Source organism: Mus caroli, chromosome 16 (assembly GCF_900094665.2).
Source record: "Mus caroli chromosome 16, CAROLI_EIJ_v1.1, whole genome shotgun sequence".
Classification (NCBI taxonomy): Eukaryota; Metazoa; Chordata; class Mammalia; order Rodentia; family Muridae; genus Mus; species Mus caroli.
In genome coordinates this window covers 7,285,180-7,301,227 of record NC_034585.1, presented here as the reverse complement: position 1 = coordinate 7,301,227, position 16,048 = coordinate 7,285,180, and the positions used below count along the sequence as shown (strand labels likewise).

General features: G+C 51.7%; 1 protein-coding gene across 5 annotated transcripts in view; it reads right to left on the bottom strand.

Moving 5' to 3' along the window:
- Positions 1-1,211: 1,211 nt before the first annotated feature.
- The window catches only part of Clec16a (C-type lectin domain containing 16A), a 205,698-nt gene continuing 190,861 nt past the window's right edge, over positions 1,212-16,048 (bottom strand). For 3 of the 5 annotated variants that reach the window (XM_021184743.1, XM_029470210.1, XM_029470211.1), the window contains 2 exons: positions 14,114-14,272; positions 1,426-4,429 (listed from right to left, as the gene is read on the bottom strand). In XM_021184743.1, coding sequence (XP_021040402.1) covers positions 4,074-4,429; positions 14,114-14,272 — 515 coding nt within the window. In that variant the 3' untranslated portion in view covers positions 1,426-4,073. Of the gene's footprint in view, positions 4,430-7,462; positions 7,587-14,113; positions 14,273-16,048 lie in introns of all 5 variants that reach the window. The other 2 variants (XM_029470213.1, XM_029470212.1) reach the window with 2 other exon arrangements.

Genomic DNA, 16,048 nt, shown 5'->3' with positions numbered 1-16,048 from the left:
TGCAAGTGCCCACATGCCCAAAGCAGGGCTTCTGCGGGGCTGAGGGAGGCTGTGAGGGTGGGTGCTGGTAGCAGCAAACAGTCAGAGCCAGCCACACCCCCATGTAAGATGGGCTGTAGGCCACCTCTGGGCCCAGACAGTGCAAAGGGCTCTCAGTGTGGGTTCAGCATGCTGATGACCAGGGTGTGTGCTTCTAGTTCTGGGCTTAAGTTCCAGATGATTCTAACATGTATCCAAGTCTGTGAAGTGCTGCTTCACCCTTTCCTTCCTATCCCAGCCTAGGGACCTGCATCTCTGCCATACAGATTTCAGATCCCCCTCTTTCCTTAGCTGTAATAAGGGACGGCATGAGGTATGGGCTTGCCCACCCTCACCTGGGACTCTACACCCCTGAGGGCCTAGTTCTTGACTTGGAGATCCAGGATAGACAGGGAGATAGCTGAGCCCCCTGAAAACTATTGTTCCTGGCCTCTGTCCATCCTGAAGTCACTGAGGCTACTGAAACATGTGAATGCCCACAGAACCAAGCAAGGCTGCTGTGGGGTAAAAGAGGATGCAGGTGGGCCTGGGCTGATGTCCAGTGGTGAGCAGAGTCCAACCCCAATCAAAGAACTTCAGAGCTTCCCAGGCCCAGACATCATGGCTGGACTTCCAAGGAATTAAGACAACCACAGTCCAGAAGGGGAAGTAGGCTCTGCTGGCTGCCAGTACAGGGCTGGGCTTCATTTCTCCTGCAAAGACTTGGATCGAGGTTGAAAGTGTCCAGCTTCTTCTTCTGGATTTGCTCTCAAGACTCTTAAAGGCCCCAGGCATTTCTGGGATAGACTCAAGCTGGATCAGAATCTGAGAAGAACCCAGGGATTTCCACGTTGGTGTATGCAGGAACTGTGATCACCAGTGTCACCTGACTGTCCCAGGTGGGGAGCCCTTCCTGGTCCCCGGGTCTTTCCTGCCCCATCCGGACAGGCAGGGCCACAGCAGCCCATATCATATATATATAGAATGAGCACTAGGTTTGAAGGCAGAGCAACTCAAGGTTCTGTTCCCCTTCATGAGTAGGCCCTTCCCAGATAGGGCAGAGCTGAGGATGTCAGTGGGGTCTCTAGTCCTTATGTCCCACCTGGGCGCTGTTGACAGGTCAAGACATTTGGTAACCCTCCCTGTAGCATAGCCTCCACCATGGTGCTGAGGAATAGCAGGCCACACTCCTGGGCCATTGGTTTTGCTTTTTATTGCCAAGTTTCAAATTACAAGAAAGTTCTAGCTTTCATTCCTCCCCTCAGGTTCAATCCCCACAAAGCATGAGTCCTGCTGGCAGAAGCAGGCACTTCCCTGGCCAGACCTTCCCAGTTCTGCCCCCTCCCCCTCTTTTTTCCTCGCAGCTTCAGCTCTGAGGGAGGGAAGGAGCATTTAACCTTCTGCCCATTGTGACTGTGTGAAATATATTTATTGCCTCTACAAAAGATCAGACTTGGTTTACCCATGCCTTATTTACAACTGCACGTCAGAGGCCACAGAGAAAGCCAATGCCATCCTTAGGATGCAGTCAGCCAACTCCTGCCAATGCAAGTGTTTGGTGGGTAGAGTAGCAGGTGAAGCCTCTTCACCACTTCCACCATAGAGGGCGCTCACAACCACACTGAGTCTGACTTGTGGGAAGTGTCCCACCTGCCTAAGACTTCAACAGGGAGGAGGCAGCACTGCATGTTGCCATGGTGACGGTCAAAGCTGAGGTGATGGGTTAGAGGCCAGCTCTGCTAGTCTGCCCTGGGGCAGTTGCAGAAGGGAGGGAGACCAGGGCAGACGTGGCATGCATGGCCTGGGAGATGGGAGTAATGATTTTGGAGGCTGACTCTGGGACCTCCAGGTCAGGAGCTGTGGGACCTACTGGACCTCAGATCCCTCAGTTCTACAGAGACCCCGTAGGTTCTCGCTGGGTAGGTCTGTCTGGAGAGCACAGTTGCCAAGCTAGCAGAGTACTCCTGAAGACTGGATTGTACCCAATGCCACCAACACCTAGGGGAGACAGTGTCCTTCTTCAGAGTCCTGAGGTCCTGTTGCTTCCTCCAGGACCCCATCCCTCATCAGCAGTGGGCCACAGTTCTGCTCACAGGAAGTCCACATTTGCTTACTTGGAGGTATGCCCTAGGCTCCTGGCTGCAGGAACCCTCTGGGAGCAACCTTAAAAGCCAGCTGTGGGGACAGGCTTATTGTTGGTGAATTTTACACAGCAGTTGCCTTTTCAGGGTTTGCTGAACACCGTGGGCACAATCTTTTCCCTTCCTTAAAATTTCCGGATTGCAAAGAGGAGGCTAGTCACAGAAGGATAGGGCTGACCTGTCTAGGTGGGTTAGGGTGGCTGTAGGCTTTTCTCTGGAGACCACACTGCAGGGTAGAGAGTCACTTGAATTGTGTAACATTTATGCTGACCCTATCAACTGTCATTTCAAAACCCGAAGTGTACAGTTGTGCTGAAGACAGGGCTAGCCTGCTTCTTTGTCTACCCCTCCCTGCAAATGAGCAAAAAACACCCAAGGTTGGCTGTGGGGTCCAGAGAGCTCTTGTTCCCAGTGGCCATCACTTTCCTCTCTTCCCAGGGGCTAAGCATCCTAGAACATCCTTCTTTGCCAGGGCCTTTGGAGTGGCTGCCTCTAAGGAAGGTTGGTTGACTTCCTGACCCAGCCTTCTGTTTTAGAAAACATCTTGTGTCTTTGACAGCATGCCCACTGGAGTGCTTTTAAAGACCAGAGCAGCCAGTCCACATGGGTTCCACTACGTTCCTAGGGAGCACTGCTTTCTCTTGGAAACTGAGCATTGGGGCCTGCAGGGAAGTTAGCTTAGCAGGGTGTCAGGGTCTAATGACGAGCAGATGGTAATGTGTGAGGTACCCTTGTGGCTTGCCTTTGGTGGGTACTGAAACTGGGTGAGGCCAAATCTGTAGGAAGCCATAGAGGGCCTTGCCACGAAGCCTGGCCAGTACAGGGGAGGGAGGGGCTGATGGCACAGATCTGTTCCTTGCTGGCACATGCCTACAACTATGGGGTTTTCATACTGTGTGGAAGCAGCAAAGGATGGGGTAGGAGGGAGGGGGAAGGGTGGGATTCTGCTTTTGGTCACCCATTTTGCAGCTGGGCCCCTAGATGGGCATCCACTTGCATCTTGGGAAGCAGATTATATCTGAGGATGACTTTCTGTGCCTTTGATTTCTGTCATGGACACTGGGCTAATGGGTCTTTCTTGGATGAAGAGAGAAGGGAGCTGCGTCTGGGTGGTGTCCTGCGCAGGGAACAGGCGTCATCCAGGTCATGCGAGAGCAGAGGCTTGGCCTTCTCACCCATGTGACCCGAGCGGACTCAGGTCTCTCTCATCTTGTTCGGAAGTACCTCAGTGTTTCAGGGAGAGACATCATCACCCCACAGGCTTGTAGAGTTGGGGACAGAGAAAGAAGAATCACTCAGGAAAACAGAGGAAGTGACACCCACAACTTCAGAATAACACCATGGAAAAGTTCTAAGGACAGGGAATCTAACAGCTGACACTTCTAATGTGACTCCGAGCCTTATGGTTGAGGGCTTTTTCTTTTTGCCCCTCCTCCAAAATAGATTCTTTTAAAATAAATCTCTTCATTTGTTGCCAAAAACAGAAATAAATAGCCCAAAGAGATGTCTCTCTAGGGTTGCTTCTCCACAGGCTTCTACCCAAAGTTCCCTTGTCCACTTCTTGTGTGCACACACACTTCTGTGGGGGAGAAGACAAAGGAGCTGCCTGAAGGACGGCGCCAGTGGGTCCTGCCCCCTGCGGCGGTCAGGATCAGGGACAGGGCCCCAGACCCCTCTGAGGTGGCCAATGCCATCGTCTCTACACAGGAGGCCGTCTCTAGGATCCCAGCCTGCTCAGCGAGAGAGGTCAGAGCAAATGAGTGCTTGGTGGTTGTCTTGTAGAGAGAGGTATGAAGGGCAGTTTTCAGGGCCGTGGAGAATTGTGGGTGCTCCCAGTGTGTCTTGCTGTCACAAAATGCATGGGGGGTCCCTACCAGCGGGCCGCACACACAAAGGGAGAGCTCTGGTGCGCACTCAGTGCTCTGTGGGTTCCGCAGGCTCTGGGTTTACAGCACCCTCAGCTGGGGTCTCCGTATCTGCTGCAGGCAGGGTGGGGAGCTGAGAGATGCCAGAGAGGGCTCGGAGGCTGTGGGGATCGACCGGGGGGACAATGGTCAGTGACTCGACACTCAGTGTGTCAGCAGTGTCCTCGTAGAGCAAGGAGATGGTGGGCTGCTGGGCGGGAAGGAGGCTAGGGGACAAGTGCATTGTCTCCCCTTCAGAGCTCCTGGCCGATGAGTTCTTGCTGGGCTTGGAGTTGACATCCATTTCATTCCCAATCACTGACTGGTCTAGGTGAGGCTGAGGCTGTTCTGGAGTCGTGGGAGCATCTAGGTGGGAAGGAAAACAGAGATACTCTCAGCTCCAGTGACACTGTACTCAGCTGGCACCTGCCACTCCTGCACTGCACCAGGGTGGGAAACTCTGTGGGGAGACTGCTAGTATTAGGGGCCTGCCTGTTCCACCAACTCCTTGATGGGACCCAGAAGCTCCTAGCTTCATCTAACTTAGGCCTAGGGATAGTGTCTTAGGATCGTGGGTACCTGACTTGTGAAAGCTCAGGCCTTGTCTGAAACCAACACCTCAATACTGAAAGTGAAACCTGGTCTGGACAGGCTTTGTGTGCAGGCATAGAGTCTGGAGCATTGCCTAATGGTAAATACAGAAACTGAAAGCAAACAGGTTGGGATATCTCTACAATTCCAGGCTATTTCCAGAGCCTACATTTGGAGATACTTGCCAAGGCATCCAGTGCAACAGCTTTTTAAAAAATGGTAGAACTTTCTAGTTTCTAAAATCTTGTACTGTTGTGAGCTTCCGCCTTCTGCAGGCACTAAGCTAGCACCCACCAAGCAGATGGGCTTGCCCAGGGCCACTACTGAGCTAGCCTCCACCCAATATGGAATTTTTAGTATATGTGCTGCCAAAATGAGCACCCGATGTAGAATTTTTGTTGTTGTTGTTTGTTTGGTTCTTTATTAAACCCTTGGAGACTGGATAGATGCAGGCCACTTGCTTTTCAATGATGGCAGCCAGGAATGTGTGGCATTCAAGGGAAGAGCCATTCAGCACTTCAGCCTGGGGACTTTAAGACCCTGAGAGGAAGTGCTAGGGCTGTGGCTTGGCTACACGTTCATATCTGTATGGATTCTAGGGTTAACAGGCCTCCGAAGAAGATTGCAACTGTTCAGTCCTAGAGCTTCATGAGGGGACTTGGGGCAGATGGGATGTAGTTTTAGTTCAATGTTATTCTGGTGACTTCATTTTGTTTTCTAAAGCCAAAATAAAACAGAAAAGCAAACCAAACACAGAGCCAAAGGATGGAAGAACGAAGAACAGAATAAAAGCAGGCAACATGAGGAATGGTGGCAAGCAGGGGAGCCAAAGGGGAGGAAAGCACATGCTGCTCGCTCGCTCGCTCGCTCGCTCGCTCGCTAGGCCAGCACACCAGCACATGCTGCCGTGTGCCTTCCTTCTGGACTCTGGGAAGATGAAGGGTCAGTCAGTTCCGTTCCTTCTAAGAGCTGTACTTTGTTTTTTGGACTGCTGGGGATGGAACCCAGGGCCTCAGGCATAATGCTAGCCAAATGTTCGCCCAGGAGCTCCTTTACCCAGTGTCCTTTCTTAACACAGGAGGGAGAGAGCAGGAGTCTAGAGAGAGCCACTTCCCATGGCTTTGGGCCCACCCTTGCTTGGGGGCTGTGGGTGTCAGTGAGAACTGGTGCAAAAAGAGACAGAGGTGTCTGTTGTGCAGGCTGCCGTGCTCACACCGCCGCCGCTGCGCACAGTCTCCCCTTGTCCCACCGTATGAGCCAGGCTTGGGAGCTGGGCTGGCTTTAGTTCAGGTTCCTGTTGTGACCCTGTGTGAACCCTCCATGTCTAAGTGGCCCTCAGCAGCTCAGTGACCTTTTTCAAAGTTTTGGGACAGGTCTGAGCCTGCCTGGGAAGGCCTCCATGAGAGACTGTGGCTTGGAAAGGACCCCCGCTGCAAATGGAATTGTCCTGCCATTGGTGATAGGGAGCAGAAACACTGCCTTCCTGGGTTCTTACCTCTTCCCTGGTTCTCTAGTGGGGCTTTTGAGGATGAGAATAATCATGAAGGCAGGAAGACCATGGTCAAACACACCTTCAAATCCATCAAAAAAGCAAAGTAACCAACAATGCCACACAAATGGGTGCTTTAGAAAAGTAGCAACTTTTTGTTAAAAGGGCTGTTTTTTTCTCACTTTAAAAAATACCCCTAGTTATTTTAATAGAAAAAAAAAAGGAATGTCCTTTTGCTCCCACCTTCTACTGCTGTCTGTACTGGAAATTATTTCCTGAAAATGGGCAGCAAATTTATCTAACCAAGGGGGCAGAGAAAGAGAAGCAGGGCAGGCTTCCCAAGGAAGGCACAGAGAGGCCATGCTCTGCTCAGAGCTTGAGCAGCAAAGGTGACTTGTTGGACCTTTGGCACCTCTGCTTTGCTGAGGCTTCCAGACCTAAAGGCTACATACTTGGGGCTGGAGAAGAGGGGTCTGGGCATGAGCTGGGGAGGCAGAGAGAGCCACAGCAAGATTGTGTTCCCAGGAGCGTTGCGGAGCCTCCAGCCCCTGCCTGTGAGAGTACTAGGAAGCTGAGCCCCTCAGATGGGATCTGCTGCTTTAGGGTGGGGTCTCAAAGGCCTTTGTAAAGTAAGTGATGGCTTCCAGAAATGATGTGGACTGGTGGTATATAGGCTGGACTGGCAGGCAAGTGCTGTGGGAAGGAAGGAAGGGCTCCGTGTAGCAAGCTGATGCAAAGCTCCAAACAGCTGTCGAACAGAAAGCCAAGTGAAGGGCTGCTGCCAACACACACTGTCAGCACATGGACATGTCAGCAAGCAGGAGAACGTCCCAGGATGGCAGCAGCAGTGGCCCTGACAAGGAGAGCCGGCTCACCTCTTCTGGTGACGCTTACAGTGATGGGAGCACTGGAAAGATGGCGTCGACCAAGGAGGAAACACTGGGCCTGGATGCTAGTAGCTGCATTTGCTGCTTAGCTTGGGCCAAGGCCTGGGAAAGAACATCCTAGGCTGCCTTTTGCAGGCTTTCAGTTCCCTAGTCAATAGTGGGTGGGATTGCAGGGATTTGTGTGGACATACGGGACATGGCCTCCAGCTCAGGGCTGACTCTGGAGAGGCTGCCTGGAGCCTGATTGCTGTACAAGGGCAATACTCTAATATAAGGCAGGAAGGACTGACTGGGGCTGAGGACAGAAAGGGAGAGGAAGCTGAGATCTGATGGCGTGTTCTCTAAGCCCAGCTTGCCCACCCTGCTCATGCCGACCCTGTTACATGTGGCAGGAATAGCGTGGGCCCATGGGGACTCCTGAAGGAGACCTGCCTGATTTGACTGTGCGTGAGTTGCCGTGGCAGCTGTTGGTCGAAGCACTAAACCCAGTGGCCGCCGTGACTGTCGGCCTCCGACAGGCTGAACACACGCCGGCGTCCTTTCCTGCCACTCCTGACTAGAGGGAAAACACAGCGACAGGTCATAGAAAGCCTGTAACAATGGAACGGCGAAGGTGAGGTGGAAAAGAAAAGGACACAGCAGCGACCGACACAGCATTAGCAAGGACAAAGGAAGAAGGGCTGTGGCTGCAGTGGGCTACAGTTCAGCTGGAACCCAGACTGCCAGCCCACCATGTAGACAGGACATGTCCATGCTGTCCCCAAGACGAGCCAAGGTCAGGAGAGCTAAGGAAAAAATTGTTCATTTATGCAACTTTTCTTTCTTTTCTTCTTTAGACAGGGTCTCACAGTCAGGGCTGGCCTCAAACTCTGCTATGTAGCCAAGGAGAATCTTGAACTTGTACTCCTTCTACCTCTAACTCCTGAGTGTTGGGATTACAAGCATGTACCTCGAGGCTCGGTTTATGTGGGACTGGGTTCAGACCTTGTGCATGCCAGGCAAGCACAGGGCTTCAATCCCTCACTCTTGTAACTTAATATGGTTAGAGACGGAGAAGGCTCAATCCTGTGCAAAGATTTGGGTCACTGATAACTTCTGGTCTTGTCAGAAAAACCAGGGGACAAAAGGATAAAACTCCTTCTCAGTTTTATCTGGGACCCGCAGGAAGATGGGAAACTCAAGAGGAAATGCCTGCAGGAAGGAGGGGTGTGGTCAGAGGGTCAGAGCCAGGCCAGAGTGAACTAAGCATTTCTGATGCAGGGGAGGGTGACATGGAGGGAGCTGCCTCAAGTTTGAAGTCTATCCTGGATGCTGGACCTGACTCCTGCCTTAGCCTCAGTGGTGTTTTGGGGAGAGGGATGACTTGGGAAAGTCCCAGGACTTTGGAACCATGACTTGGGGAACCAGGACCAGGGCACAGAGCAGGAAATGGGGAGACTAGGCACTCGGTAGCTAAGTGGGAATGCACAAGCTGGACCAGGAACAAGAGGGAGGACTCACGGTGTTCTTAGGGTGGTGGTCTCAGAGGCAAACTCTAAGAGGAGAGCTAGGAATAAAGTCACAGAGCAAGCACAGCGGGAGCATGCGCAAACACCATGCTGAGGATGGTCCACTGGTCCATCTTATGTTGGCTGTATTTTACCACCTCAAAATGTGCACAGACACGTATGCGCACGTGTGCGTGTGGACACAGACACATACACACACGCACAGAACATCAGAGAAAAGACAACACTGTTTCCTTTAAGTGTCTGCCCTTAAAGGTCTATGGACTGGGTGATCAAAACCTTAGTGTAAAAATCTAGGCAGGATGCTTAGAGAGGCTGAAGGAAAGAAGGGAGCCTGGGGAGGGAGGTCAGGGAGGCTCTCAAGCCTGGGTCCCAGAAGCCATCCCTTTCTTTTTCCTGTCAGCCCTTGGGATAGTGGCTGTAAGTGCACAGAGTGACATTTACACTTGCAAGGGCAGCCTGACCTTCTCTCCAGCATCATTTCCAATAAACACTCCCTGGTTTCTGCCTCAAAGAGGCTCACAAAGAAACTCTAAAACTGGCACATGTGGATGCTAGAAATGCAAGGAACTAAGGTACATCGTGGGACCAGTATCTGAGGGACAATTCCTCATCAGGACTCCATAAAGACAGGCATTCTGGCCAGTGTCATCTCAGCACTCTGACAGCTGAGGCAGGAGCATCAGTCCCAGGCTAGTCTGACTTACATGGTAGGACTTGTCTCAGAAACAACTCCACAGAGTGTGAGTGTATACAACTGGGTCTGACACTGAGCACGCATGCTCATATGTGTGCACACAACACCATGAGGGTGCACAGGGCACTGGGCCCACATTGTTCTGATAAGGAGCCCACTGACTCCTTCCATGCTACTGCGTTTGATTTCATAGAGAAAGTGTTGGCCTAGCCTACTGCCTTTTCTCACCAGGGGTCAAGCTGAGGCTTGCCATCTAGTTGAGCTAGATATGTGAGTCACTTGGTTCCTGGGACAGATAAAGAAATACGTGGTGTTAAGCTCTCCATTGAGGGGCTGGCCACCCAAAAGCACTTTTGTTGAAGTGCAGTGGAGTCGGGTGTCATGGCAGAGGCCACAGTCTCAGAACTCAGAGGCGGAGGCAAGAGGATCACTTGGGCCAGTCTGAGCAACACAGCAAGACTAATTACAAAACGTAAGAACTAAGACACAAGAAGGAGCAATGGGAAAACAAGACTGAGTGTGCCTGGGTGCTGGAGCAGACCACTCAAGTCCCTGCAAGACCCTTTAGTGTAGCTGTGATAAGCAAAGGCTGACCAGGAACACAAAACTCACTCGCTGTCTGACTGGTTCCCTCTTTATGGGAATTCTTTATGGGTTCTCTCTTAGTCTGGGGTGTCAGTGGGTTCCCAATTTGAGCCCTTGTTAAAAAGCCACTTGGAATATGCCTAGTTTTATATGGCAGAAAGGGGATACAGCAGGCACTGCTGGTATCGCACACTAGTTGACTGCTAAGGGCACCCTTCCTCTTGGCTGTGGTCCCAATCTGAGCCGGGCCTACAGGCTCTAAAACCACTTCTGGCCAGAGGTCTTGGCCATGAGGCACAGGAGCTGTTTCTCAAAGACAGTCTGCTTCCCTTCTATACTCAGAAGGGCAGGGTTTGCAGGAAAGCTTTTGGGAGGTGGGGAAAAGGAATCTATTTGCTTCCAACAAGATAAAGGTATGGATACAGGCCAACCTGTATGAGCCTCAGACGCCCGTTCCTTAGGGGCCCCTGGATTGCAGCATTTACTCCCTGGGTCTTGTCTCTAGGAATACAAGAACTTTCTATAGCTGGTCTGTGCCAGCTGGTAGAGCCCCTGCTTGGTCCCTCATTGTGGGTTTCAACTGCACACATGCCTCTGTGGTGATCTGATGGTCCTGGCCTGCCTCTGGTCATCTGTGAGAACATGCTTGGTCACTGGTGTCCCTAACGTATGTGCGCAGTAGGAACTCAGCACAAACCCATCTATCTAGAAAAAGACAGCACAGTGAGGAAGATCCAGGGAGAAGCCTGGAAACAGCCAGGGAAAGGGCCTGTCTAGCAGAGGTCTCAAGGCTCCCTAACCAAGATGGGCAACCTGCACCACTGGTGCCTGGGAGCACAGGCTGAAGCTCCCCACAAGAAACGGAGAATGCCCATCCTGGGGTACATGTGGGTCTCTTTCAGACCCAGACAGGAAGTATGGGATCAGTTAGCGGGACAAAGCAGATGCACATGTAATCCTCCCGGATTCATGCCTCAGCCAGATTCATGCTTAGTTTGGGGATAACCCTGAATCAGAAGAGAATGTGGCTGTCTGGGTTCTACTGTGCTTTCCTCAGACTGGGACCCATAAGGCCCAGCCATCTGCTACCTGGACTAAGTGAGTGGGATCATGGCTTTGGAGCTGGCTCCACAGGCAACTGTGTATGATGAAGGACGGCTGTTAGACAGTTGTTACAGTCAGGACTCAAACTATGACCTGGGACCATGGTATCCCCCTGGGATACCCAGGAAGACTCAGGGGCATGTCCTGTACTCTGCTGGGTTATTTTAGAAGGCAGAACATGGCTACGCTGTCACCAAGGATACGGTTCACATTTGGATTCTCCCACCTGTTAATGGCAGCATGGCAGATAAGTCACATGATCTGTCAGAACCGTTATGCTTTCCAATGGAGGAGAGTAGGGAAGGCATCAGGGAGGTGTGGATGTAATGCACCCAGGTAAGGCGCCCAGCCCTAGGACACCATGCAGGGTATACACACACAGGGTGACCATGTATGGGCCGGGGAGGAACCCACACTGACCATGAGTGTCCAGGCCACGTGAAATGCTAGAAAAGCATGAGTCTTCACTGGCTCTTGAACTGGTGCAAGGCAGGTCTGTTACCTGTGGGGTTTGGTAAGCTATTTGTATGGTCTTCACTTCAGACACACAGAGTTTCTTTGTTTTCAAGAACATTCCAATCTGTTCTTCTGGCTGTCTTGAAATCAACAGGAAGGTGTTGGGACCTAGAGCTGCCCTATCACACTACCCATCCCTAACCCTTACACCAGCTGTATTTTTGTGATGTGCCCCTTGTATAAATTTGAGTATGACTTGGAGCAGCCATGGGGAACTGGCCTTTTGCTGGCATCAATCAATACTTTCCTGAACAGACACTTGGCCTTGCAGTGGACACTGGTGTCTCTGAGTCTCTGGAGTTTGTTTTCCTTGCTTCTAGGAGGCTGGCCATTGCTCTCTATCCTAAGCAGCTCCCTAGCCTCTGGGAGGTTTAGTAAATAAAATGTCAGCAGTGCTCTGAGTTAGTACCATGCCCTCAAAACTACTCTGAGGACAAATGGACTCTTGGCAAAGCCGTGCTGTTTAGGCTGGGCAGCAGGCAGATACGGTGGATGATGCGGCACTGGCTCCTCAGGTTCATCTAACTACCAGCTGGCTAGCTGAGGGCGGCACCTCTAGTTGATGGTGGCAGCCCTTGTCAGGTACAAAAACTGGCCAGTAGGCTATTCTCTGCTTCCTAAATACTGCGCTACCACTTAGAGCTAGTGTCAAACTCTGACACGTGGTTTCTGGCAGTCCTTTAGCACAGCCTGATAGGGAATAGGTGTGGGAGGTACAGTCTGGCTAGGCTGGACCTTCAGGAACAAAGCACACACTTGGTTCTGGATCGAAGGCATAACCTACACTGGAACACTGAGGTGGAGATGCTCGTGGGCTCCAGGAGTCTCTTCTCAGGACCAACAGCTGTGTCTCAGAACATCTGATTCCCTCCCCAAGAATGAAGCAGAGCTCTTGGCCAGGTCAGCCTCTCTAAAAGAGGTGAGCTATTGTGGAGTGGACAGAGGTGGATGGGTAGCCAGGCTCAGGCTTTTACTGTCACGTCACATAAAAAATGGGGCTGGTGTGCCTGCCGGGACGCAAAGAGGGAGCAGACACCTTAGAGATCCTGACTATCACTTATTCACTAGAACTGCCTGGCCATGTGACAGCTAGGCTAATGGCCCCTGGATTTGTGAGATTCAAAGACATGTTGTTGGCACTGGGCAGGGAATAGTAGGGATGGGGGCTGAGGGAGGCCAAGGTAGAAATAATGAGCACTTGTCATAGGGTTGATTGGACAGTGTAAGGCTTCTCTTGGTTTTAGTTTTAGGCAGAGAAGTGTGTGGCTACCTGCTCACTTAGATGTTGGCTCTACCTCCTCAAAAATGGAAGAAAGGTGTCTATACTAAGTAAAAAAGATCTTCTGTCCTAGAAGTGCTGGCAAACAGGAGTGGGCTCATATGCAGATCCAGAAATGTGCATGTCAGCAAGTGCATGAACACAGCACATGGATATACAACCCTGCACTCCTGTCCCAGAGCAAGGTGAGACCAAAAATAGGATTCCAGAGGAGGCCTTGGCCTTGAAGCATGCTCCCTCTGCATTTCCTGGATGTTCTTCTGGGGGGTAGCTCAGCAACTGCTTCAATGGGTAGCTAACCCTCAACGGAGTCCAGATGTTACTCCTCACTAGCCTGGGGGCAAGGAGAGGATCTGACAGTACATTGGAAGAGGTTCCAGTGAGGTGGGCCTAAGGGTGACCATCTTGCCTGGGCCTTGAGACATCAACAGGGGATGGGAACAAGTACCTTGTGGGAGTAGGGTAGTACAGGTGGGCTAGGATCCCCTAAGTCACAGGCATGGGTACAAGGGTGACTTAATCAACTGTCAGGAAGATGAAACTGAAAGTGTCAGCGAGGGAAGTATAATATGCAGGAAGACACTGGGACCTGTGGTGGGTACAGTATTACGGCCTTTGGCAGGTGTGGCCTCTCCTCATGGTTCTTCACGGATAGGTGCCCTGGGAGTTAAACTGGGTGGGGCTCTAATCAGACCTTGGAGGCACAGATAAGGGCACTGAGAGGGTGCAGGCTGCTGGGTGTGTGAAGCCCTGTACTGCTGGGACACTGGGCTTACCCCTACTTTAGCTGCATTTAGGGCCATGCTAATCAGGAACCAAAGCTGATGTCTGTTCCTTGGGACTTGATGCAGAACAGACAGAAACCTGTGTGCAAGCTGCTCACAAGAGCCCATGACAAGGCAGGTGGAGGTGGCCTGAGGCATTACAGTCTAATCCCTCTTAATGGACTCTTTTTATGGCCTTCGAACTGGTGTATGTTAAAGGCCAGCAAGAGGTGACCTTGCTCTATCCTAATGAACTCCCTTAGAGAGAGGAAACCTGATGCTGGAGCCCAATTAGAAGGGATGCCTTTTCCTTCTCCCAGGCTTCACACAATTCTCTGTGAGAGACCCCTCCAGGTGACACTCACAGAAGTGATGCCACTTAGGCTGGGCCTAGCTGGTGCCATTCCCTATAGCTCTGTGGTCACAGCAGAGCAGAGCAGAGCATCCAAGATAAGTGTTAATGCAGCTGGTAGATAATGCCGTCTTGCCCAACCATAAAGAGCACCACTGAGTGGCAGTGTCTTCCCAACACCATCAAGAGGAGCTGTGGGTCAGAGGTCAGAGTCGAAACAAGGGGGCACAGGGTCCCAAAGGGCCTCCCAAAGTTCCCCCACGTCTCATGGCCAATACCTGCCGGGCTCTGGGTTGCTGAGGGTGCAGAGGAAGAGCCTCCTGAGTCACAGTGGCTGGTGCTTCCACTGCCACCAGGGCTCCCACTGGCAAACGGTGGCGACGGTGATGACAGGGATGGAGAGCTATGCTGGTTTATGCACTGGGCCACAGCAAAGCCTGCAAGACAACAGAGCAACATCATTAATTAGAAGAGTACTGGGAGGCTTTGGAGAAGGAGGGACATCTCCATACTGAGTTGGAGACACTGGGAGGCCAGTTTTTGCCTCAGAGGCAGCATGGGGGCTTTAATGTCAAGACAACTCGACTGGACTTTTCTCTGTGTGAGCCTTGGCATGTTTGCCAGAACGAGCCGATTTCTCTGGTCAGGGGCTAATCTGGGCATGTGTGAAGCTGTTTTCAGAAACAGCTGCCATTGACCAGGCCAGGGCAAGGCTGTGGTGCCTGTTGCGGTCATCACAGTGGCTGGATATGCTTTGAGGCAAAGGTATTACAGAGACCAGCAACTGAGAGCCTGGAGTCTCCCCTCCCAGAACCCATTCTGCCTTGGCAGTCCTGGCAGGGCAGGTTTAGGAGTAATGAGGGCTCTGCAGAAGAGCTCAGCGACAGTCACCAACAGCCCACCTCAGAGTCACTCACAGATGTGGAGGCTCTGTGGTTTGTGGCCACACAACACGGGAAGGGGCCTAGCTCCCAGGCTTATAGATACTTAGGTCTGCATGGTGAAACCCACTTCTCAACAGCAGGTGAGCGGCCCCCTCAGTCTGTTTCTGGTTGTTCACTTTCATGGCCTCAACCATGAGGAAGATGGGGAGACGCTTCCCAGCAGGCCCAGCACAGGAAGGGGACATAGCAATGTCTGTTAAAAGTGCTCTCTGCTGACTGGAGAGATGACTGAGCAGTTGGGAACACATGGCAGCTCAGAACCTCACCTGAGCTTCCAGTTCTAGAAGATCTCAGGTTCTCTTTGGCCTTTGCAGGTACCAGGCACACACATGGTACACAGTCACACAGGCAGAACAACTCATATAGTAAAAACAAATCTTAACTTAAAAAAGTGTTCTTTATGCCAAGTGTGCTGGGACACACTTTATCCCAGCACTCAACATTCACCAGGCAGTTAGATCTCTGAATTTGAGGCCGGTTCGATCTATATAGAGAGATTTTTGTCTTAAAAAAGAAACAAACAACAAAACAAATAACCAAACCCCAACAGTACCTCTTTATGACAAAGCCCAGTCTTGCTGATGGCCCAGGAGCTGCCCCCTGCCTCATGCTCTCCACAGTGGGGCTTCTGCACCCCCCAAAGGGCGGATGCATCTGATTTTATCCTCTACAAACATGAAAATTCCCAAGGAATACATACTTCAATAATCCTAACAGCCCATGCAGGCAGGCATATGGGCTCTGCTTCAGCCCCAGGAACTGGTGCTCTGCAGAACACATTGCCTCTGCCCCTTAATCCAGAAGCTGTTCTGAGGTGAGATGGGGTCAGGAACAAATCCTTTAGCAGAAGGGGTACCCTGACATTCATGGTTACTCTCAGTGAGTACAGCCAGCCTCATTCTGCCTCTCCTGCACTGCTGGAACCTCCTGGTCTAGCTCCTGCTAACACTTCCTCTAGAAGGCTCTCCAGGACTAGCCTTTCTTCCACAGAACACAGAAAGGTGGAAGATGCTGGCCACTGCCTGTTAGGTAAGTGTGATGGCAGATCTGACTAGATTTGGAATCACCATGGCAACAGCTCTGGGTCCGTCTGTGAGGGTGCTCTCAGAGAGGGAAGACCCACACTGAACATGGGTGCACCATTCCATGGGGAGGGGTCCAAGACTGAATGAAGAGGAGAAGTCAAGAGGAACCCCAGCAGCCGGGCGTGGTGGCTCACGCCTTTAATCCCAGCACTCGGGAGGCAGAGGCAGGCGGATTTCTGAGTTC